The following is a 24,341-nucleotide window of genomic DNA, read 5'->3' on the forward strand; positions in this document are numbered from 1 at the left end:
GCAACCAGTCCAGTGGTGAGATTACTGGCTCACTGCACTTTGGAAGACAATGGAATAGCTTAATAGCCAATGATTTAAACTTTTTCCCCACTAACAGTATCTCATAAGTAAATCTGGCAGATAAAAGCACAAAAACGTACGCGCACACAGACACAAACAAAGTGACAAAGCTGTGTTGTGGTGAATGGGCTTTATTGGCATACATATTCCTTAGTCTCTGCACTTTTAGTGAAATATAAAGATTCAGCTTCAACGTAGTAATGCAAATTTCACACACATAGGAAATAGAGTCACAAAGCACTAGTTTGATGCCATCTTCATCAAAGCACACTTGTTCTTGAAACGCCACATGGCAAAAAAAAAAATCCTATGTGCAGGTAATGGTAGCGACCTGTAAAGTTTGCAGGTCTAAGGCACTGATTTCTGGTGTTTAGACATCCCAATTCAGATGCAGGATTTCAACAAATGAACACAATAAACAAACCAAGCTACTCTCAGCGTCATAATTGAAAATCGCACACACGCACACAGACACACACGCACACATTTCATATGCACCAGGTTATCGACGCGCCTAAGCTACTTCCACTGACAGTGAGGCTAGTCCTTCTGTTAAGAGTGATATTGAAAGCACAGGTATAGTGTTGTTGCTGGGTCCAGAGTAATGGCTTACCTGGATAATTTTGTACATCATTCAAACACTTCATCTAGACTTTGGTTTCAGGTTTCACCATGCTATATTCAGATCAGGTCTCAACGAAAGCTGGACCACTACATCTCGGAAAAGTAAGACACACATAGAGGGAAATGTTTAATCCCTCACAAAAAGGAAAAAAAGCACCAGAGAGACTTTACTAAGTATAACATGGGAACAAGATGAACTCCAACTCAAGCCAATAACATAATGTATAAAGAAGCAAACTTTTTTTTGGCAGCAATGTTATTATTTTAGCCGTAAGATACAAATAAATTCATGGTTGTGGTTGAACTAAAGCCTAAGAAAGCTAAAGAAAATGAAAGAGAAGTGCAATGGTCAGGTAGTGGCCTACTGTGGCAGTTCTACAGGCAACAAAATTTTGAAAAGCACTAGTAGCTCTACCTTGTTATGCAACATTCTGACAAGAGGTTGTACGAGGCGCCAAGCAGTCAGTTTTCTGTGTACTCAGCGCCTATATTTAAACAACCCTCAACCTCACTACCTTTTCAAACAGTGACTTCCATATTCCAAAACAGTGATAACTTGACAGTTTTCTTTTCGTAATAACTGCAAAAATATAAGGATTGTAGTAAAAAAAACATAAAACAAAAAGCAACCCCGAGGCTAGAGTAGGGGTGCAGTAATACAATCAAACATGACAGTACTCAACACAAGGGAATCCACTGATACGCTTTGATTGAAACTAACAAACATCAACACAAACACTTAAAAATGTAAAAAAAAAAAAAAAAAGGATAATAATTAACAGAGCAGAGAAACATAATAAAGTGAGTTAAATCAAGTATGGAAGAAGGATGATGGCGTGCACCCTCTTCTTTCATTGCATCCCGACTTAGGCCTCCTTTGTGCTGGCCTTCATCTTCTCCACTGTCTCCTATGTTTAAAACAGGGAAAAGAAACGTGAGCTATAGTGTCTCATTTGACATGCTGACTGAAACAGTATTTCTGGAAATCGCACGCCTTTCCCGTTAATATTAGCACTGCATTTGTTTGAAGGTGAATTTGGTGACACCTATCGAAACTTGTACACACGATGAACCACATTTGTTTACAGTGGCACTACCAAGTATTCTTCTGGGGTGCAGAGTACACGGCTTTGCTGACTCAGTCATGGCCTCAAGCCAGATTCCTAGAGCTACCTTGCGGACATCACGGTTACATTCACGCACACAAGCAGACGCACAAGTTACAAAAACAGCAATCTGCAAAAGATTTTGTACTTTTGCAGATTGTTCTAAATACATGTGCCAATTAGTCAACTCCTACTAAACCTAATGCACTGCCTGTGAATCAAAATAAGCAAGAAACGTTAAAGGAAGATGTCAACACATAAATCTGTTAAAGGTAAAAGAAACTCAAGCATTGATGGGTTTTTTTTTTAAGGCCATCTGCCCTACATTTCATATCAGCAACATCATTTTATGGCTCTAAATTTGAAAACATCGCTCTCCTTTGGATTTATTGTTTCACTTGTTCTGTCAGAAGCAATAAAGCTGCTGATACTGTGGCTCGCCGAGCTCTGCCAGGTTGGAACGCATCAAATATTTACAGCGACCTATTCCTCTGTCGGTTGTATTGAGCAATTTGATTTGAAAGGAACTACAGGTAATCAAGGAATATAAAAGCAGGCACGAGGCTATTGGCTCATAAAGGTTATATTTAGTGGACCTTATAACCAATTCTACAAGCAGTGGACAGTGAATGAGCTTTGGAGTGCAGTAGAACCAAGTGGGGAGAAAATCAAATATTAGGTTCTAAGGTTGGGAAAACACTTATAATTTTTTGATTTATCTTGTCTTTAACTCGACTGATATACTGTACTTTTTTTGATGGGATTTAGTTTACAGATACACACCTGGTGCTTGTTGAGCTCGGCCACACGGAGGTTCCACTCCTCCTCAGTCATCTCCACTCCAGCATCTGCTAAGTCATCCACAGCTGGCTGGTTATCTGGTCAGATTACACAACGGTTAAGTGGAATGTGTGCGTGTAAACAAACAGGATAAATGCCATTTTCAGGTTTTTTTTACCAGTGCACGTCATGGCGGTGCAGACCCAGTTGCCGCATGCACAAACGCAGCGATTGCACTCCACCTGGGTCTCTGCTCCATCCTCATATGTTTCATCCTCCAAGGCACATTCTGCACAAAGATAAAGAACACGCTACCTAGATAAGGCCACAGATAAGACTCTAGTAGAACAATAAAAGTTTTACATTGGTACCAATTTTATGACTTTTACGAGTTGCCAGCATTTTAAAATGCTGCATCATTCATCCACCAGCATAACCACAGTGTCACATTCTTTTGGTTACTTTTGCTTAGTCACAAACACTCAGCAAAACAGCCAACGCCAAGCATAAAACGTTTGTGTGTAAACTGGAGAAACTATTATGTAAAAAGAGAAAAAAAATCAAATGCCTTAACCAGGCATGAAAATCTTGATTTGCATTTGAAATTTTGCATGTGGATTAAACCCAGAGTTTACACAGCTAACAGTTAGTTCACCAAATAAACGTGTGCATCCTTGAATCTGGTGTAGCTCCAGAGTTAAGTCAACCGCAGAGATTGGCTGCTGGAGAAATGCCCCCTCTTCCTGCGAACTTTATCCCAGATATATCAGCACCAGTCAACTGAACAGATTGAAGGGCTGAGTCTCAAAATCCTAAGAAAACAGCAGCTGCACTACTGAGCTTTCTGTGCTTCGGTCAATTTATATAGTAGATCTAATGGTGTGCTACATTATGTCAAAGTATCACTCCAAGCTCACTCTTCTCTGGTGGATTGAAGCCAGGCTTCAGGCAGTTAAGAAACTCATCAAAGCTCAGCTTCCAGTCGGCATTCTCATCGGAGAGCTCAATGAGGGCATCAACACACAGGCTCCTGGGGAACGAGAAGCACACAAACACAGAATAAATATTAGCTGTTACATACAGTAACAGTGGACCATTACAGAAACAATGCAAATGCTGTAAAAATCATTTTGATAGCTGCTTTTCTTTTTTTCTACACAGAGTGCAGGTGTTTTTACCAATATGGTTTCCCACAAGAGGCCTGCAATAATGTTTGCTCTGGCCAAGATCAGGTTCAATGACTTGTCTTAAAATAGTGCTGCAGCACAAAGATAAGATTTTCTGCGCACAAGCAGTACCATTGGAAAAATAAATATGTGAAGGCTCTCTCACCTCTTCCACTTCCACACTTTTTCGTAAACATGCAAACTTGCAGACACACTAACCGGAGCAGGTTGTTGCTCTCCTGGTCTGCATAGGACTGCAACTCCACAACTGACTCGTTGTGCTGGATGAATTTGAGCAGCTCTGAGGAGTCCAGCTGAGAATCACCACTGTCATATGACTGCAAACACACAGACTCATGTGCATGAGGATTGAACACAAAAAACTCTGTAAGAAGTCATTTGGGGTTCTGATCCACAGGCTGGGTAGGCTGTAGCGCTACATTAACATTTTTATTCATTTATTCATTTTTTTAAAATGACTAGTTGTTGTTCAAACTGATTTAGCATCCAAGCTGACTACTGTTTGACTACTGTACATGGGCTTCATATATGATGATGAAATAAGAAAATCTTGGGCATAAGTAAAGTTTTAAATCGTCCAACACAAAACCCCCCATCTTTTGCTATAATGGCATTCATGTCAAACCATGGAGAGGAAGGGGCCCTCCTCTGCAGAACAAAGTTCCTCATTAAACTGAATTATCACCACCAGCTGACTCGCTTGAAAGGTCTGTCACATGAATAATTAGACACAGTCCCAAGCAGCTTTAAAAAGCAGGCGGACTGAAAGAGGCCCGCGTGGACAAATAAACTGGGGTATTCTGTGAAAACACTGGTTTTGGAGCAGTGGTGAGCATAAAAACAGAAAAGGGTTAATTCTGCCTACCTTGAAGTATTTGAGCAGGATGTCAGAGAAGTTGGAACCCTTGACAAACCAGCCATCTGGGATAATCTCAGTTTGCAGCCACTGGATCACACGAGATCTTAACTCGTTGCGGTCAGCAGCATAGCAAACCACTGCAGGAGAGGGGATATTTCCAGAAGTCAGCAGCATGAATAAATAACCCAGTACACCTGGTATACTGTGCATCGGTGTATTCAGGCTCAATATGTTCTTTCAGTTAGACCATAAATGTCTGCTACTGTATAGCACGTGTGTTAGTAAACTGTAACCCATCCATGTAACCATGGACTAGACCTTAATATGCCAGTACAATCCAGTGAAAAAATTACAAATACATTCAGTTGTAAATTAATTTATATGTTTATATAACACGCAAACTTGATAAGGATAAGTGGAAGAAAAAGGATGGGTGAATGGATGTTTATATAAGCAAAAAGAGCATGCACGCACATACACATAAGCTTACCTGGACTGGCAGCGGCCTGTTCTGTTTTCTTTTCTAAAGGTGATTTGAAAAAAAGAGAGAGAAAGAAACAACATTTGATACAAAACCTGGAGAACATTATTGGAGATAAACATGTCTGTCACTGAACAATTGGCCAAAGGTCTGCAAAGAGCATGCTGTGACATAATGATTTTCCCTCGCTGACCTTTCTGTCACCGATCAATGTCCAGGCTAGCCTTCTTCAAGTTCTGCATTTTGTTTTCTTTCTTGTATCTTTCTTTCTAGTTGTACATTTTTGTTATTCCTTTGTGATTTCATTTTTATGTTTGATTTTCTTTCTGAAAATCAATGTAATTTCTTTTCTTTTCAGACTGCTGCTGCACTTCATGACACACACTGAGCACTTCTTCTCCCCGTACTTCTTTTCTCTCCTCACGTGTTTATACACCACTGCAGTATGCCACTAAATTTTTGTCTTCTCTCTGCTTTAATCTGTGTTTTTGTTCTGCCTCCCTATGCTGTCTTTTTCTTTTCTTGTCTTTGTCTTTCTCCTCATCCCCCAGCTGGTTGCAGCAGATGGCTGCCCCTCTCTGAGTTCGGTTCTGGCGGAGGTTTCTTCCTGTTAAAAGGGAGTTTTTCCTCAGGGATCTCCTTATTGTTGGGCTCTCACCAGAATATTGTAGGTTCTTTACTTTACAGTATGAAGTGCCTTGGGGAAGCTGTTTTTTTGATTTGGGGCTATATAAATAAACCTCAACTGAACTGAACCTCAGCTGAAATTAGTTTCAGAATTAGTTTTGCTTATTTATTTATTTATTTATATGTATTATTTGCATTACTTATGTTGACCAAAGCATTTTAGATTATATATCACAGATTAAGGTCCAGTTAACTAAACAACTTCATGTCAGCAGGGACCAGCAGGGAAGTGAAAGTTCACTCGAGATCAGATAAGATACTAATACGAGATATATGAAGAGGTGGCTACAGGGCAGAGGTGTGATAAAAATGATAGTGCAGTGTCATGGAAGGGGACATTGTATGACTGTCAACCCAGTCACCTCACATTATCAGTTCAGTGAATGTATGCTAGTTCAGAGATCACATACTAATCAGTTTAATTGCTTACTATCAGCGCTTTCACAATTAGTCGGGTGAGCTAAATGACATTACTGAAAAGGGGCCAAATTGGCCTTTTTAGGCCTCCCATTGTCACATCTACTAGATCTCAGGGATTCACTTATACTTAAGCTTCTACTCTGTACCTGACAGTCCGGCAGAGCGATGTGGTGTCACCGCTGTTGTTCAACATCGTCATCGATGCGATAATGCGCAAAACATTCAAGGGCCGCCGCGGAGTCCAAGCCTTGACCGATCAATTTATCACCGATCTAATGTTCGCTGACGATAGCGCCATTTTTGCCGAAGACGACACCGAGGCGACTCACATCCTCTACTCCAAACCGTACGGCCTCAAGATTAACGCCGAGAAGACCAAAGTCCTGACCACCGATGGCTCACCAGCGATCGTCCACCTCGACAGTGTGCAGATCAAACAAGTCCAACAATTTAAATATCTGGGGTCCCTCGTCGAGGAGAAGAAAGTGGCATCATCAGTGGAGATACGCTCCAGAATTGGGCAGGCGGCGGAGTTCGCTTCCCTGCGCTGGTGCGTTTGGAAAAAGAACAACATCTCATTGACAAAGATCCGCCTTTACCGAACCCTGATCCTGCCCATTCTACTTTATGGCGTGGAGACGTGGACAATGCTCAAACACGACCTGAGCAAGCTCAAAGTTTTCCAAATGCGTTGCCTTAGATGCATTCTCGGCGTTTCCCTTCGCGACCCTCATTCGAATGACACCATCCTCACCAGCTGCGGCAGCCAACCGACGATCGGCGACCTAATCCAGCGCCGCCGACTCCGTTGGTTTGGCCACATTTGTCGAATGGACCAGAGCCGCTACCCCCATGGCCTACTCTGGTTGACCCGCCCCACCGATTGGAGGGTGCATCAAAATGCACCAAAAAAGACATGGATGAAACAAATCCAGGATGATTTGAAGGCCCTTTGACTTGACCTCGAGCAGGCAAGAACCATCGCCTTAGATTGAAAAGCGTGGAAGATAATCGTTGGTCAAGCAAGAGAACCTGCGGCACCTACAGCAGCGCACTGGTTGCGCAGCCGACCACCGCCGCTGGTCGCCCGCTAAAGGACAAGAAGGAAGAAGGAAGGACCTGACAGTAACCTATGACTCTGACATTCGGTGTTATGAACACGAGATTTTTAGTCAGTGTTGTTAAATTCCTCTCTAGTAATTCAGTCATGACAGGTTCCAAACTGTGTTTTCATCTTTTCATCTCTATAGCATTCTCGTGTTATCTTGGCTTCCACTGCACTCTAAACAGTCAAGTATTTCGTTTTTGGAACAAAACAGAGCTGAATAGTATCAATTAGCTGCAATAGACTGCCAGCCTGTCCATGATGTACCCCACCTTTCACCATATTACAGTAGGGATATGCTCCAGCATCCCTGAATTAGATATGTGCAAGAAAATCAATGGATGGACCAATCAGTGCTTGATAGGTCAGTTGAATGAGAAACCTGATTTGCTATGTCCTATCCTATCAAAATGTTGTTTCTGTGTGTACATTTTTTAAATTGTAAAAATTAAAAAAAAGAAAGAAAAAACCCTGAAAACCGTTCAAGGCAAGAAAGATGATGATGTTAAAAAAAACATTTTTTAGCAAAAAATCATTTAACAATTTTTGAAAAATACATTTTCAATGTCTAACATGAAAATTATGCAACTTCCATTTCCATTTCCAAGGACGATTGTGTGATAATTATGCCGGTTTGAACTGTTTTATCAACATTTGTTATCCGTACCCTTGCAGTGTCCGTCGTGTGCCACTTGGATCTTCAGGCCAGTCAGACAAGCATCTCTGTGGAGCTCACAGTGATTCCTGTAGGTCTTACCATTGCTGCCACATACTGACCTCTTGTGGGGCTTACAGCTCTGCAAAGAAACAAAGTGCAAAGGGAATGAATGTGAAGTGAAACCAAAAGGAGTTTGTAATCCAAATCTATTATTTGGACATATATTGCTTCCTTGCGTAAAAGCAATGACCCGACACTCACCTCTATGCACAGACAGCTGGGCTCCCCCTTCTCATTGACAGCGCACTCCCTGCCGGCCCCGCAGAACACATTAGCACACACTTTGCTCTTGGTCTGCACCTCCTGTAAGGCAAAATAAGTTTGTGATGGTTGAACACAGGGCGGCGCTGTTGTGCTTTTCAAACAGAATAGCCAATCAAGTCAAACAGGAATCTGCAAACGGGATCCAAAACACAAATATTTAACTTTCACAATAAGCCATGTGGAACCAAACTCATGTCACAGATAAAGAGATCGTTTCGCCCAATTAACTGACAAGAGTCTGTCCCCTGATGGCATCCGAGATGAAAGCTCACCGATCTTGCACTGCACTCAGTCTAGGAGGTGATGATTTTTGTATCTGTTTCCTATCTTTTTTAGCAAGATACCAAGAATTACTTAAATCATTTTGGTAAATAAGCTCAGTTGCTTTGTGCACGTAGTGGTTCATAATGTTTCATTGGAGACTCTGAGGAATCCTCAAACAACTGACTGCATTTCAATTTTATTTGTTCCTTTCTCATCAACAGGATAAGCAAAAAAAGCAATATTTACGTGCTCAAACAAATGTGTCCTGGTTTATTGCTTATCTTTGTTGTTTTTTTATGTGTGTGTTAGTATCTGCACTTTTAATGAGGTCTCCAGAGCTGTCTGAATTGTTGCCCTGTCAGTGACAGTTAGACTTGGATCCAGAAGTTGGCATGAAATAAGGCAGAATACAGAAAACATGTAAGTGGGATGAGTTCCTGCTGGACCATGCTGCCTCCTCGAAAATACTCTTTTTCTTTCATCCAAATGTCTCCACCAAATCTGTTTCAGTTAAACAGCCTTTTCTCTCACATTTAGCGTGTCTCATTCGCTCTCGTTGACACTCATGGACACACACACCGTCTCATTTGCTCGTCTTGACATCTTGTGTTTGCTCATTTTAGGGACTGCCAGCAGACTCAAGAAATGAGCTCTAGCAACCAATCAGAAGACGCCAAGTGGAGCTCCAAGAGCTGGTTTATGACCATCATTACCGCCTCCTTTCCCCATCTGTTTGTTTTTGTATGTGTGCCATTGTGTGTGCTTGCATTTGTTTGTGTGCGTACTCGTGTGTGTACAGGGTGTTTCCACATCTGGAGTCTGAGCTGTGTTTTCCTTTAGGCCCATTCCCATGCAGTGCAAAATCTTTTCTCCCCCCCCCACCCCCGACTCCACTCCTGCTCCCTAAGCTGCTGTTTCCTGTAACAGCGAGACAGAAGTTGGCCTTCTTTGTGTGCCTGCACGTGAGCTGGCTTCCAACTTTGTCTCTCTGTGTATGACTGCAAGGTCTGGTATGTAGGTCAAAATGAAGGTGGGATGTTGTTACTGAACCTTCTTGAGCTCTCATGATAAAATGTAACAGGATGGATTTCAGAGCTAAAGGGATGACAGTGGGGGAGCAGTCACATGCAATCATCACAGTGTAGCAATTTTGACTCAAAACTGGTGAGAGGAATTCGGTTCTATGCATGCTTCAGAGACATATACATACACACACTTCCTATCCTAAGATGAGGTCATGGAAAAATCTTCAAAGCAACCCCCCCGGCCTTGAACATGTTGGACAATTCAGTTTCTCAGACACAGATGGGCAAGAGGCCTGTTGAAACCTGCAGAAACCTCTGAGAACATGAATAATAGATGGGCTCCTTAAGATGAATCTGGTACAAACACGGAGTTCTGTCTGTCCCTCCTAGCAGAACCAGCTGAGAATATCTGACATTTAGCTAATGAATACAGAGGTAGAAGGTCCCTTTTTTTGCAGCTGATTCATGAGCTTTGTTGCCATAGTGAGAACATATACTGGCTTCTTTTGATTACAGAAGTGTCAGTCAAGTAAGCCAGATGGAAGAAAGCCTCAAAATGAGATCTCAGCAGGGCTCTTTGGACATACAGTGCTGTGAAATAAGTATTTCTCCCTTCCTGAGTTCTTTTTTCATGTTTGTCACTCTTACATGTTGCAGATCATCACACCATTTTTTTCATTAGACAAAGATAACCAAAGTACAAATATACAGTACAAAGTGCAGTTTTTGAAATGATGATTTCATTTATGAAGGGAAACCAAACCTACCTAACCCTATGTGAAAAAGTAATAGTCTCTTAAACCTAATAACAGGTTGTGCCACCCTTCACAGCAAAAACTGCAATCAAGTGTTTGTGATAACTGGCAATGAGTCTTTCACATCACTGTGGAAAACTTTGGTCCACTCTTCTTTGCAGATCTGTTTTAAACATATAATTCATGCTCGAAAACTGATTCAAGTCTAATTCCAGTCCCAACGCTGACTAGGCCACTAGTTTTTGCTGCCAGCGGTGGCACAACCAGTTATTAGGTTTATGGAGCATTTACATTTCTTTCACACAGGGCCAGATAACCTTTTTTCTCCCCTTAATAAAGTAAATCATCATTTAAAAATGGTATCTTGTATCTTCTTAGGTTATCTTTGTCAAATATTAAAATCTCTTTGATTATCTGAAACATTTAAGTATGCCAAATATGCGATAAAATAAGAAATCATGAACAGGGCAAATACAGCACTGTAAAAGAAAATAACAGATGAAATAGTCTCTTCGTGTGTTCTTGGGATGCCACAAACGCAGTGCATAAAACATGCATGGACAATGCGGAGGGATAAATAAAAACTACACATAGCAAATGTCAGAGACATATGGTCACATTTCATGCGTCTAAGAGGAGAAAAATTAGACTTTTAAATCCCCAAATATTGTAATCAGTAATTAGTTACTGATTACTTTTTTCAAGTAACTTGACCAACACTGGTAACAGCATATAGAATAGCATGCACAAATAATACTCCAAATAACTTCCTGTAGGAGTAAAGCTGACAACTTCCCCAAAAAAGTAATCCCGTTACTTTACTGATTACTTATTTTCAAAAGTAATTAATTACTTAGTTACTTTTTAAAAACACGATTTACAACCTGAGTAGGTGATAAAGTGATAGATCTTTCAGTCCAGTTCTACTTTTTCTGCATAATCCATCATACAAAATGTAATCAAATGGAAAAGTCTCTTTTTAAAACTTGTTTTATTAGTTTTAATCTTTTAACTTTATGCATCAAGCAAAAATTTAATTATATGCAACATTCTCTGACTGGAAGAAATTTCTTTTAAACCTATTTAAACCTATTTTCTGCACATTCCAGCACATAAAATAAAATATTTTTTTGTGTTTACACTCACTCTTTCAAATAGATGCAAGTAAAACACAGCAGAAAATAAATAAAGTCAAAGACTCAGCGGTCCTGTTGCTCTATTTTCACCTGTAAAGCAGCACTGCGGTAGGCGGAGGTTTACCCTGGTGCAGGTGTGCCGCAGCGGTCAGTGGAAGAATCCGCGAGTTTCGCTGTGAGTTTCCCATTACGTCATTGCGCACTCGGTGCTTGCTTGGAAGTTTAGGGGTTTTTTTCGCTGTAAAAAGAAGTTTTCTTCCCACGCACGATGGACGCTAATGTTTTTGTCACTTTTTATGGAATCAAACTCAAAGTAAGGTCAGTACTTCCACGCTTTAAACGCTGCACGCTCATACTCTCTCCCGCAGTCGATCCATTGTTGATCTGCACACAGCTGTTGTCATGAATGTCGCACTTGCTTACGTCACTGTCGTGAGACATTCTCGCAAAAAAATCACGGCTTTAGTAACGCAGTAACGCAGCGTTCCTACGGGAAAGTAACGGTAATCTAATTACTGTTTTTGCAATAGTAATCCCTTACTTTACTCGTTACTTGAAAAAAGTAATCGGATTACAGTAACGCGTTACTGCCCATCTCAGGCTGTTACAACATAAAAGCTTAATTTATTTACTTGAGTGTTAGTAGCCTGAAAATATGAGAAGTTTTTTTTAATCATTGTTGTTATCACTATTTTACTTTATTTGGTAAAGAGCTTCCCATGTTTCCCCTCTTTGAATCTTTATGTAGTTCCAAGTTCATACGCTGAGATTGATATCAATGTTTTTATTCAAGTGGGTATCACTTTCTGTTTACACATTGTAGGGACTTGGCATCAACCTCACCATAACTAAAAGGCACTCATTAACACAGTCACCAGCAGAGCAGACATAAAATAAGACATGACACAAAGTCAGCACAAACAAAAACACACCCATTATGCATGTCCCAGATAAATTATTATTTTTAATTTACTGACAACAACTGCCTTCTTTCCCATTTAAAGCCAATCAGTGTTCTCATAAGAGACTGGTGAATCATACCAGAGTCCTTCATACAAAGAGCTTCCCTAAGCTCATTACAGTCAATACGGACACATTTCACAGCTCACGACACTAATCTCTTGCCCCGCGTTTCACATGTTTTCTATTTCAGTGTTTTAGTCACGAGGCTGAAACGACTTAAAGGTTTCTAAAAGACTTTTTTTTCTCCAAAAACTCTTTGCATCATTTCCATCTTTTTATATCAGCGTGGCAACTCTCATTTCAAGTCTTGCTTTCATTTCTGCTATTCTTTAGTTCTTTCTCTTGTCATCTCATCTCTAGCACCATGCCCTTTTACAGATGCAAGACACGTGTCTGTGAACGAAGGCCAGCCTTGAAGAGCTAGATGGAAATCAGAGGAGGAAAATAAGAGAATAGTAAGAGTCTGAATAAAAGGAGAAAGTTGTGAGGACAGTCTGAATATTAAGAAAGAGGTGGGTAGTGAAGAAGAGGAGGGGGGCATACGAGCATGTTATATGGCTCGTTGATGAGGCGGACTTGAATTAAAATGGAACACATCCTTGCTTTAGAGAACAAAATGCCCTTTTATCTTTTATCCAATGAAGACAACAGTGAAAAGGCACACTAACTAAAGGCACCTAAAGGCACCTTGCACAACACATAAAAAGCATCAGAACATCTGCTCTGCCTTTGCACGCCTTTCTTATCTCTGTGTCCTCAAAGACTCAAAACAGTACAAGCAGCAGCATATTTGTCTGTATTTGCATGCTTAGTGTGTGTACCTTCAAATATCTTGGAGATGTTCCACTAATCGAACAAGCCGATCAATGCCTCTCTACTGTTGATGTCATTTACAGCCACCGTGAGCACTTTCCCATATTGCACCCTGCCCCTTATTAGCATAGAAAACATTAACCTAGAGATTGCACTGAAGTCCCTGCCATAGATATGCCTACAACAGTGAAGAGAATAATGGAAGCAACTGCAAAAAAGCAGTAAGTGCAATAAATACAGAGTGTGGCATTTCTAATAATACTAAAAGATTAGTTTCATCTGTTTGATTGGATTAGTTTTGGACACAATAAATCTAATTCAATAGAATCCAATACAACGAGCCTGCAGTTCGACTGTTTTCACATAGAGCTTATTTTGCCTGTCTGCTGTGTTCGAGAGGTGTTGATTCAGCGCTACTTTCACTGTGTAGGCTGTACTTTCTGGTGCTGTTCATTCGTGCTGCATTATAAAAAGGTACAGGGTCGATCAGCTTGAGCTGCTTCAACATCTGTATGACACATAGAGTTTCATCGATATCTGAATGTGAAAGGCTCGAAAAGGCTTTTCAAGAAGTTTGGATTTAATGCACGGGTGTAAGAGACACCTCACTGTAAATGATGCAGGCTGGGCCACTTGAAATATTGAAATGCTGAATAACAATGAAGGAACTACAGCACACTGTTACACATGCTGCTGTCGTGCTGAGACACTGATAAGGCTTCGGTTTGTGAGGAAGCAGAGGAAATATTTACAGTGATATTGAAATCTAATCTAAGTATGCACACAGTTGTCTGTTCAATTTACTGCTTATAAAAAGCATCTATTTCCCCGTATTTACATAACAAACTGGCAAATTTGAAGAAAAATGAAAACTATCACAAGCAAAAAAAAGAAAGACTACTGAAATGAGAAAAATAACAAGTAAATTATTTTCTTTTGATTAAAAAAATTAGCTTTTTCAAAAACATGTCACGTCCTTGCACAGAGTTGGTTGAGAAAGGTTATATAAAAAGTCTTACATTTGAATATAGGAGTGAAGGAAAAGTTCTACACTTTAGAGGAAAAGGTAGATTTTTTTTTTTGAGAAACTGAGAAGAGCGAGGCTAGTACCAGTCACACAGGCCTACAGAACAATTAGCGTCCTCTGGTCACTAGATAATAATATCTATTCCCAGACCAACTGGAGGTTTCTGGCAGTCAAAACATTGCAATCGCCCTTAGTCTACATGGAATACAGTCACTTGTCTGCCAGCACTCACCAACTGCTTGCCGAGCAGGAGTGAAAATATGACAAGTGTAATCCAAAATGTACACAAAGTTAAAATTGTGCTGTTCGAAATGTGTTGGCTGCAGTGTGAATGTTGAAGGTGAACATTCTCCGTTTCCAGCTGTCTTTCCTTCAAAGTAATCTGCTAGTGACCAAAGCAATCACAGGGATCTTTTTAATGCAGCACCGTCTTTGTGACCTATTTCACCCAGCGACAGTCAGGAATGCACATTCTTGCCTAGTGACTGGAGATTGCTGGGGGTCAGAATCTGAGGCCTAAGCTACAAAAAGCTAGGCTGTTGACTGCAGCTTCAGAAGTGCTTCAGAGACAGTGGTTTCTCCTTTCATATAACTCCCTCCAAGGAGGTGCATAAGTCTATTTAAACAAATGCTGACGTGGAGGAGATGTGCACTAAAGCGTGATTTTACTTTGAGCGAGGCAATAACAGTGACAGATAGAGACAGTCAGCATGACAGATGGACAGACAAATGCATGGACGCCCCCCCCCCCCCCCCCCCCCCCCCCCCATTACCTCTAAATGCAACCGAGTGTTTTACAAGAGATTCTATGTAACAATGAGGTGAAAAATGAAAGAAACACAAGACTGAAAGGCAGGAAATGTAGACAAGAGACATAATCAGGAGAATGAGAAGGTAAGAGGGGTTCATTCCCGAGCCATGTAGTGCCTCAGCTGGAACCCGACCCAGTTTGCCTTGAGCCAAAATCTCCTCAGTATTTGGGTCATAAAGGTGGCCCTGCTCTTCCCCTCTCCAGCGTTTTCCCCATGGTGTCCCTCCAGCGTTAGATTGTCTAACACTCTTCAGCTCCATCAGACATGAGTCCATGCCAGGAGCAGACAGAACAGGGAGGGCTCAAAATTGAGCAACTTGTTTCCCCTTAACTTCTAATCAGAAGAGAAGTGGAGTGCAGCCAAAGAAGAAAACCACTTACCCGATACACTGCAAGCTAACTGTGATCCAGTTTACTCCCTTAAGGAATTTTAACGAGATGATGGGAAGAAATATTATTTTTTTTTGGTTTTGAGTCATTACAGAAAGCTGTCTCTTTTGCCTTCAATAATTCACATTGCTCCATTCTCAGACTCTGTTGCCTTTCCCCCCCTCTGTGAATCTGTGTCTTCATTTATATCAAATCAGTTTCAGTCTCATTTCTTCTGTACTTGACAGCCTCGTGAGATCAGATGTACAGTAAAGCCTCCACTCAGAAACAGGCAGTCAGCCCATCAAAAAGACACGATCGACTGCCATGCTTCCTTTTGGCTCAAATATCTGCTTAGTATTTCATGGATTACATGACAAGTGATCGCCAGCAGTTGAGAGCAGTATGTGTCCTTGAAATAATGAGGCCAAAGAAGAACTAATTTGAGCGGTTTATAAGAGCACTAGGGGTGGTCTCAAATGTTCTCTGAGGGACCAGGTCCGAGATTAAATCTTCAGAAACAAAAGGGCTCAGAGTAACGACCAGTTTACAGAGTTCTGCCTGTTATTCTCGTCCCTGTTTCTTATTCAGTGTAAAAGGAATGCACCAATGGATGGGATGATGTCACCCCAGTCTGCAGCCTGTTATTTTACACCCAGCAGCCTCATTGTTCAAAAGCTGAAATGCAGCAACTAAACTGAAAAGAGACATGGGGGAAAAAAGAAGAAATAGAAGAGGGAGATAACAGAAATACACGGTAAGATAAGTGTAGCAGAGAAACAGAGAGAGTGAGAAAATGGAGAAAGCAAGAAGTACAAGACTAAAGAAAAGCAGGAAATAAGTCACCGTCTGGGCAGAGCAACATCTGCTAGCAGTTAAAACGTCACCAGAGAACACAAAATGCTGTGAACGCAGCACCGCCCCAGGCCCGCCCTCCCCTGTTCACCCCGCTGTCACTCTGCTCGGACAAAAACGTCCCCTGTCCTCACTACCTGCTTCATCTTAACCTCTAGTCAAGTTTTCTTTCTTATCATCATTTTCAATAATTTCTCATCTATTTTGCCTTTAATTTTTTAATCCCTTTCTTTGACTCTTTACAGATAATCTTGCTCATTTCCCCTTATCCTTTTAAACTTTCTCTCTTTGCTCACTTTGTCACCTTTCTTTCCCCTCTGAACCACCCCCCACCCCCCTCTGTTCTCTGCATTTTTCCACCACGAGGAAGGGCAAGTGAGGGGGATGGGGAGGGTGGGCCAATGCAGGCTCACACTCAGTCTAGGGGAATGAGGAGACTCCCTGCCCTCCTCTCTGCTCCCTCTTTGAGGCCAGTGTAGGGGCTAATGTCGAACGCTTTTGTACAAGGGAAAGTCCAATTAGAGACTGCAAGATGTATTTAGTGTGTGTAGACATTTCAAACCTGTTGTGAGATCAGACCTTCATTATATTTAAACAACTGTATTTTGCCTTCCTTTTAATCAAAACCTTTCAAAGTATGTCAGGATACAGCGAGAGAAGAAACAATCAAAATGTTATCTGATTCACAGAAAGTAAGTCAACTGTTTCATTAAGGCACTGTGGCCACTGTATCAGGCGCATGTGTTCACTAGGGGTGCAACGATACTCGTATCGATATTGAACCGTTCAATACAGTGCTTTCGGTTCGGTAGCATATGTATCGAACAATACAAAATTTGTAATTTATTTTATCAACTTTTCTTCTGACGATGCTGTCTGTGTTGAGAGCTCAGTGGATCTGCGTTCGACTACTCCGCCTAGGCTGCACTGTTGAGCGCAGATCCACTGAGCGCAGCACAAGCTAGCAAGACAGAAGCTAAGCTCCTTGCAACATGGCAAATTGAACCTCCCCCACCCTCATTCAGATCTGGCCTTTGGAACTATTTTGATCTTCATGTGAAGTATGACCCTGATGGTAAGGGCATCATGGACAAAAGTAAGACAGTGTGTCGGATGTGCCACGCAATGCTCAATTACGTGGGTGGGAACTACTGCATTAGCGCAGTTAGCTCGTTAACGTGTTGACGTCGTCCAGCCCCACGCACGGGGCGATCCGCGGTAGCTCGTTAACGGAGATTTGCCGTGTTGTGGTGTTAACGTCATTTCAGATTAACACTGACAGCACTAGTGGGAACACAATGAATATGACTGCACATTTACGCCGACATCATCCTAGTGCAAAGACAAGTGGAAGCAGACAAAAACAACAAGCACGCATGCTACAAACTTTACCCGAGTCATTTAGACAGCCGTTAGCACATGATTCTCCTTATGGGGACCTGATATGTTTAATATCTGTCAGTGCGCCCCAGGGCAGCTGTACCTACAATGTAGCTTGCCATCACCAGTGTGTGAATGTGTGTGTGAATGGGTGAATGACTGAATGTAGTGTGAAGCGCTTTGGGGTCCTTAAGGACTGAGTAAAGCGCTATACAAATGCAGGCCATTTACCAATATGCTGCTGAGAATATAGCCCAGAAGAAGCGTATAGTATAGCTTTTATTTTGGAAAGAGCCATTTCTCTGTAATAAACTCTCTTTTCCAAAGATGAGTGATTCCTCAATCAGATAGAATTATTATTTTATCCCTGTGTTGTTTCAGCAACATTAAATTTAAAAACTGTACGTTTGAGTTAAAATATATAGAATAGAATAGAATAGAATTCAACTTTATTGTCATTGCACATGCACAGGTACAGGGCAACGAAATGCAGTTTGCATCCATCCAGAAGTGCTTTAGTGATATAGATATATTACAATATATATTAGCAATAATATAGATATGTGAGTATCTATATTAGTGCACCCCTAGTGTTCACGTGTTCCTTGTTAGCACAGATATTCATTCAGCCAATCATATGGAAGCAAACTGACATATTTAGGCAGGTAGACGTGGTCAAGACAAGCTGCGGAAGCTACAACTAATTATTAGAATGGAGGAGAACGGTGATTTAAGTGACCCAGACTGGTCTCGGGATTTCAAAAACTGCCAAACTTCTGGGATTTTCCAGCACAACCATCTCTAGGGTTTAGAGAGAATGGTCTGAAAACAGAAAATCTCCAATGAGCAGCAGTTCTCTTGGTAAAAATGTCTTGATACCGGTTCAGGCTAGTGGTGGTGGTGCACTGGTGTTGAGGGGAAAGTTTCTTGGCTTCAGCCTACCTGAGTACTGGTGCTGACAATGTCCAGCAGGATAACACACTATGTCACAAACCTCAGATCATCTCAAACACATCTCCTGAACTTAACAATGAGATCACTGTTCTCTAATGGCCTCCACAGTCACAAGATCTTTTTTCTGCAGACCATCGTTGTATTTTGGATCATGTGCTATATAGACCAAGCAATCACCTGGGCTCAGAGAACTTAATTGGCAGATTAAACAGTAATGAAATTTAGCATTGTTGTAATCTAAGAACTTGCAAGTCACACTTTTTCATGGTTCTTGAAATTCCTCATGACATTTTAAATTACAGATTTTTAGTACTTTTTCTTTTCCTTTGGGTTTGACAATCAAAGTCATCCCCCCTGCTTTGTATCGTGTCTCATTCGTACTAAAATAGACGGAGAAAAGAGCCTCTCACTATGTATCAGTCACGGCTGAGGTATTTGAGCTATAAATGATCAAACTGAATGAAACAGTCATCTGCGCACTCCAATCTATTCAAAAATCTTTTTAATTAGCGAGCTTCACAGTATACTGCAGTGAGGCTAATCATGCGATGTTCTTTTAACCTTTTGTACTTCAGCTTTCACTTGCTACCTGTTCATGCCTTGAAGAAGACTGAAAGGGTGCTAATTAAAGGGATTTTTTTATGAAGAAGTGGCTTCCTTCCACACATATTAACCACATTTTTGATCACTTGAAGAGCTGCGGTTGATACGTTTTTTGACCTCTGCTGAGCTACATCAAATCCAGCTTAAACTACTTATTTTATTACAATTGTTCATCCTGCAGATTACTTTCTCAGCTGACTCTTTAGAGAAGTAGGATGTGTTGTAAAGGGAAAACTATTATGTCCTAAAGCAGTGGTCCCCAACCCCCGAGTTGTTTGGTACCGAGGGTTGAGGCTCGGGTATGAAATGTATGGTTTTCAGGGTTTTTATTGTTATTTTTTTAAGCGTTTTTATTGTTAACTTGATTTCCCTGGGTCTTTTCCCATGTGTTATGAATACATCTTTTTATGGTAGCGGTACTGGTTTTATTTTGTTGTATTTATCCGCGACACCTTAAAGGCCAGTATATTGTCAGACATAAACTGGTCCAAAAAAGGTCGGGGACCGCTGTCCTAAAGCATGCAACACACCCTGGTGTAGCAAACAGCACCAACACACTCATAGTACAGTGACTCAAATCAATGAAATGCTTTTATTCAGCACCGGTGGTGGTACAATACCACCACCAGAGAAAAACAAGCTCCATCAAAGTTGTTTTGCCCCAAAGGAAAAAAAAAAACTATATATTTTTAACCATCATTTTTTTATGTTAGGGTGTAATATACTGAATAACAGGAAAATTGACAGATTTCTGTAGCAAACAGGCTGTATGTGGATCAATCATGGTTGTGCGCACAGTCACCCTTTGCAGGCCCTTGAGCAAGGTTTCTGCATGTGATAAGAGAGGTATGCTACATTATAGAGTGCTCTCTTATCACATAGATCACAAGAAAATGGAAGAGTTACAAAAGCTCAAAACAGCCACTTTAGCCTCTATGTTTTTTGCTCAGTGTTGGAAAACAGCAGTGTTCGCCTGTTGATCATTCCTCCTACAGTTAAGCCTGTTCAACAGAAAAAAAACTGCATTGCATATACAGGGCGTGATCTGTCTTTGACGGGTCACTGGACACAGAATAATCTCTGCTGGAAGTAAATATTTGTAGAAGTTTTGTTTTTTAAGATGTCAAGCTCACAGTGATGTTCATTACATTTTCCAAGAGCTTAAAGTGGGCAGAAAAGCAGCAAACAGTCAGTCATCAGTAAATTACCTACTTTTGCTTTTTAATTTTTATGATTGAAAATGATGCATTACCTCATTCTTTACAAAATGCTCAGAGAACCCTTTGGTGCCAGTCTTTGTGATTTGCGTGGGTGCCTGTGTTAATTTATGTGTGAGTGCAGAGTACCGGTAATGATAAGACACCAGTACAGCTGCTAAGCTAAATGAGGACTCCTTTCAAGCCAAGCCAAGAGTGAGGAGAACACACTGCAGGGACGTGAAACGTAACACACCTCTTCTTTCTCTACCCCTACACTACACAGCCAAGTCTTACCTCACTCCCAGTCTGCCTGCTGTAATTGCATGACATCTCCTTCCTGTTTTACATCACTATCTCACCGCCCTGAACAATCTCTGCACGGGATCCATGACTGAATGTCGAGCTACAGTAATTAGAGCAGGCTCATACGGACAGAGGACACGGCGTCCCCTCATGCTTATGTTCTCTCCACCTGGGCAGATATTTTTAGCCCACCTTGTATGGGAAAGAACAAGCATCAACATGGCAACATGGCGGGTTGCCCGAGAGCATTTAGCTCAATCAGGGTGCAACAAATCCAGGGCCAGAAAGAAAAAGGGATCCAGCTCCTTCATTTTTTCATGTTTTCTTTGTTACGTGAAATGTTGTCCTGGCGAACTAGTCTGGCTGCCTGTTGATGCCAGAGCGCCATAAACTAAATTAACCAATGTGTCATTCACCGTGGATGATGCACAATAACACAATAACACTGCATGCCATAACAGCGGAAATATAAACACTCTCCCCCCTCTGTTTATATGCGGCTGTGCGCACACATGTCCCCCGAGGCCGCAAAGTCTTACGACTTTCACTATGCCTGCATCCGACCTCGTTTGCATATCAAGCTCCCGGTGTGTTTGAGTAAGACATCAAGGTTTTTTTTCCCAAGATGCATATCTGCTTTCCAGCCCGCGGGCACACACACAAACAGAGTTTTAAGTCTCGACCCCGGCCACCCTGTCACACTGCATTTCTGAGCAGCTTATCTTCAAACGCAGCAAATTCTCACCTCAAGAAGCACACACGCATTCGACTTCTTAATAGATCAGGAGTTCGTTTCCACATTTTAATAGCCTAAACTCGTGCCAGCAAATAAAAACACAATCGATCCTCTTTTCAGTGATCTTTCCAGCTTTTTTAGTGATGTGTATACAGTCAATTTAACATGCATCCCATCGTTGATACACAAGCTAAATAGATACCCTATAGGCTCAGATTCACCTCTTTGCTGCAACTTGTTGACCTTCGTTAGACAGCACGCTGGTATGCCAGTTCAGGCCCTTCTCACAGCCTGTCAACAGGCCATATATTATCAAGATAATTACCTTTGGAGAACAGATGCCTCTTTTTTTAATGGGTGCCCATTACTTTGTGGGTCCACCCAACAACAACTGCCGTTTGTTCTATCCCATCTAGGACATACCTCACAGATCACGGCCATAGATTCAATTAGGAGGCACACAATCCCACATTTAACAGCCAGCGGGTAAAGATAGGAAGAGCAGGGGAAGGTCAGCCGGGGTAGCCGGCACATCAGTCTATGAGCAGTGTTGCAGTTCCGACACTAATGGCCATCTGCATTAAGCCATAAAGACAGGCTCGGCCACAGATAATTGATTTATCTTTCACATGTGGCATTGCTCTAACCTGCTGAAAAATCCCTCTAATTAGGCTACAGTTATTACCGTGTTTATATCATCCTCCTGTTTTTGTTGTCAACAGAGGAGTCAGCACAAAGCCAGGTGTTCAACAGCTGCGTCCACTGAGGGTCCAGGCCATCATCAAGTGCCACCTGGCATGTGTGTGCTTGCTCGTTCTTCGAGGAATAATTTGGGACATAGAACAAATGACTTTTTGCCAAGTTATATGAGAACATCCATCCTGCTTTCAGGTCTGCATAATAATTAGGGAGGTACAATGAGCAGCTGGTTGGCATAGATTGCCACAAAAGCTAGAAACAAAGGAAAAAGAATCATTTTTACAAGAGACCATGTGCTGGATCACAAAGACATTCTTGTAGTTTGCTTTCTTTTTTCTTTTTTTTTACTCTTGGATATCTTGATAGCTGTTTCCATAACTATAAATTTGTTATTCTTGCACAATCACAACAGACATCTCAGAACAGGAAACTTGCCAGTCTTCATGCTCAGCTCAGCTAACTGACTGCTAGGTTTACTTTTAATCATATTTAGGCTTACTGAGCATCCACCCCAGACAGTAAGCTTCACTCATTCTTCAAACCCACTGACATATACGAGCCCATCTGTCACCCCTGTGAGATGCTTAAACTTTAATAATTGCACGCTGTTTCAGTTAATCATTCTTGTGTGCAATCGGGCCACCTACTAACAGCACATCCTGGTGTTTACCTAGAGAGGAGACTACTTAGCACTGCAGTGTGATACCCATGAGGTGAGCATTCTCACAGCTCTTGAGGCACTCACTGCCCTGCAGACAAACACACATGCTCCCCGACCAACCACCAAAACAAACATTATGCCATTAGAGCAGCTGCCAGTTGGCACCAAAACACCCTCCAGTATTGATGAAGAGTGTCATCCCCCCCAGAGATTTGTGAAAGCTAAACCCATTCTCCTTCACAGCTGTCTGTCACTCCTCTCGTCCTCTCATGGCACATGTCAGCTTTTGTTGCGATGTTACCTTCAAAAATCACAACTCAGCAAAACAAAAACAGAGAATAGGTGAAGGACTTCTCTTTGTGCGGTCAGCAAACAAGATGGAAAATGTGAAGGTTTAAGAAATATGTGCGCTCACTTTTCCAGTGCCTCATGGGTGCAACCTCATTAACAACAATACCCCAAGTGGAAGAAAGCAAACTAGTCAGAATGTGTCTGTAATGACGCTCATGATTGCCGTAATTGTGTGGTTCCGCTTAGGAAGATAAACAACCCAGCCTACATCACATAGACACAATACAGCCTTGAAAACCCAACTATAAATGGCCCATTTTCACCACGGCACCAAGTTTTCTCCAATAAAATACTTTTTTTCTTCTTCTCGTTTTCCAGATGTGTTGAAGCTCAACAAAGCTGTTGTTTGGCTGCCTTGTTTTTTTTGTTTTTTTTAGTGGTTATAAAGTGTTCAGTACAGGCGTAAAACGGCTGATTCCAATATGAAGCCTCGCAAAGACAACTGTTTGAAGAAAAGAAAAAGAAAAGAGCAAACTTACCTCCGCGTTGTACAAAGCTACGGAGAGCAGAAGGAGCACAGCCACACTTCGGAACATCTGGACAAAAAAAGGAGGGGAAAAGAGAGAGAAAGTATGGTTTTATGGGAAAAGAATGAGCCAGCGACAGTGTCCATCCGTTTTCATACCATTCATATTGTCAAGACAAACTTGTGGAAAAGCCAAATTTTAGTCCTCTACATTACCATTTTATATTCGGCTTGGGAAATCTGCTCGGAAAAGGGGTGCTGGTCCGGATATCTGTCGGGACGCAGTCGAGCAGAATTGCCGAGATTTCAAGAAATTTGAGGAGCGCTGAGGAATTCCTGCCAGTCCGTCAGTCTCTCCTCCTCCTCTCGTCTCACCCTGGCCAATGAAAACGTCTGGAGAGGAGAAGAGGAGGCGGGGGAGGAACGATGGAAAGTGTGTAGGCTATTTATTGTGTGTAAATTAAACGGTAAATGCAGCCTTTCTCTCAAGAAAGGTGGATGGCTGTGTTTGGGGCTCAGTCATATTTTGTGTTCGGTTCGTATAAAATCTTTTGTATCCTACTGATCTTATGGAAACATTTCTCTTGGCCGTTTCAGTCCATTTTAGTCAAACTCTCAAAGAACAGCCATAAAATCATCCAGTATTATTAACAAGGTTTCGCTTGCTTTTCTTTGCTGCC

The 24,341-nt window shown here is 41.5% G+C and overlaps 1 protein-coding gene across 1 annotated transcript; it reads right to left on the reverse strand.

Moving 5' to 3' along the window:
- Positions 1-175: 175 nt before the first annotated feature.
- Positions 176-24,031, reverse strand: fstl1b (follistatin-like 1b). Its single transcript, XM_085249422.1, has 11 exons — positions 23,878-24,031; positions 23,675-23,731; positions 8,229-8,330; positions 7,977-8,106; positions 5,107-5,139; positions 4,623-4,753; positions 3,956-4,074; positions 3,488-3,600; positions 2,749-2,859; positions 2,574-2,668; positions 176-1,592 (listed from the first exon to the last, which is right to left on the reverse strand). Exons 1-11 carry the CDS (start codon positions 23,878-23,880, stop codon positions 1,551-1,553), a joined length of 936 nt encoding a protein of 311 aa, XP_085105548.1. The 5' UTR covers positions 23,881-24,031; the 3' UTR covers positions 176-1,550.
- Between the last annotated feature and the right edge of the window lie 310 nt (positions 24,032-24,341).

This window comes from Mchenga conophoros, linkage group LG16 (genome assembly GCF_057382185.1).
Source record: "Mchenga conophoros isolate Kocher_MC1m ecotype Shallow Benthic linkage group LG16, M_conophoros_male_GT1.1, whole genome shotgun sequence".
Classification (NCBI taxonomy): Eukaryota; Metazoa; Chordata; class Actinopteri; order Cichliformes; family Cichlidae; genus Mchenga; species Mchenga conophoros.

Bases quoted from the DNA above. Each gene is read 5' to 3' on its own strand.
- fstl1b (XM_085249422.1), bottom strand. The intron at 8,331-23,674 runs GTAAGTTTGCTC...TTTGCCTTACAG, and splicing joins TAGCTTTGTACAACGCGGAG to GAGGTGCAGACCAAGAGCAA. The intron at 3,601-3,955 runs GTTAGTGTGTCT...CTCGTTCCCCAG, and splicing joins GAGAGCAACAACCTGCTCCG to GAGCCTGTGTGTTGATGCCC.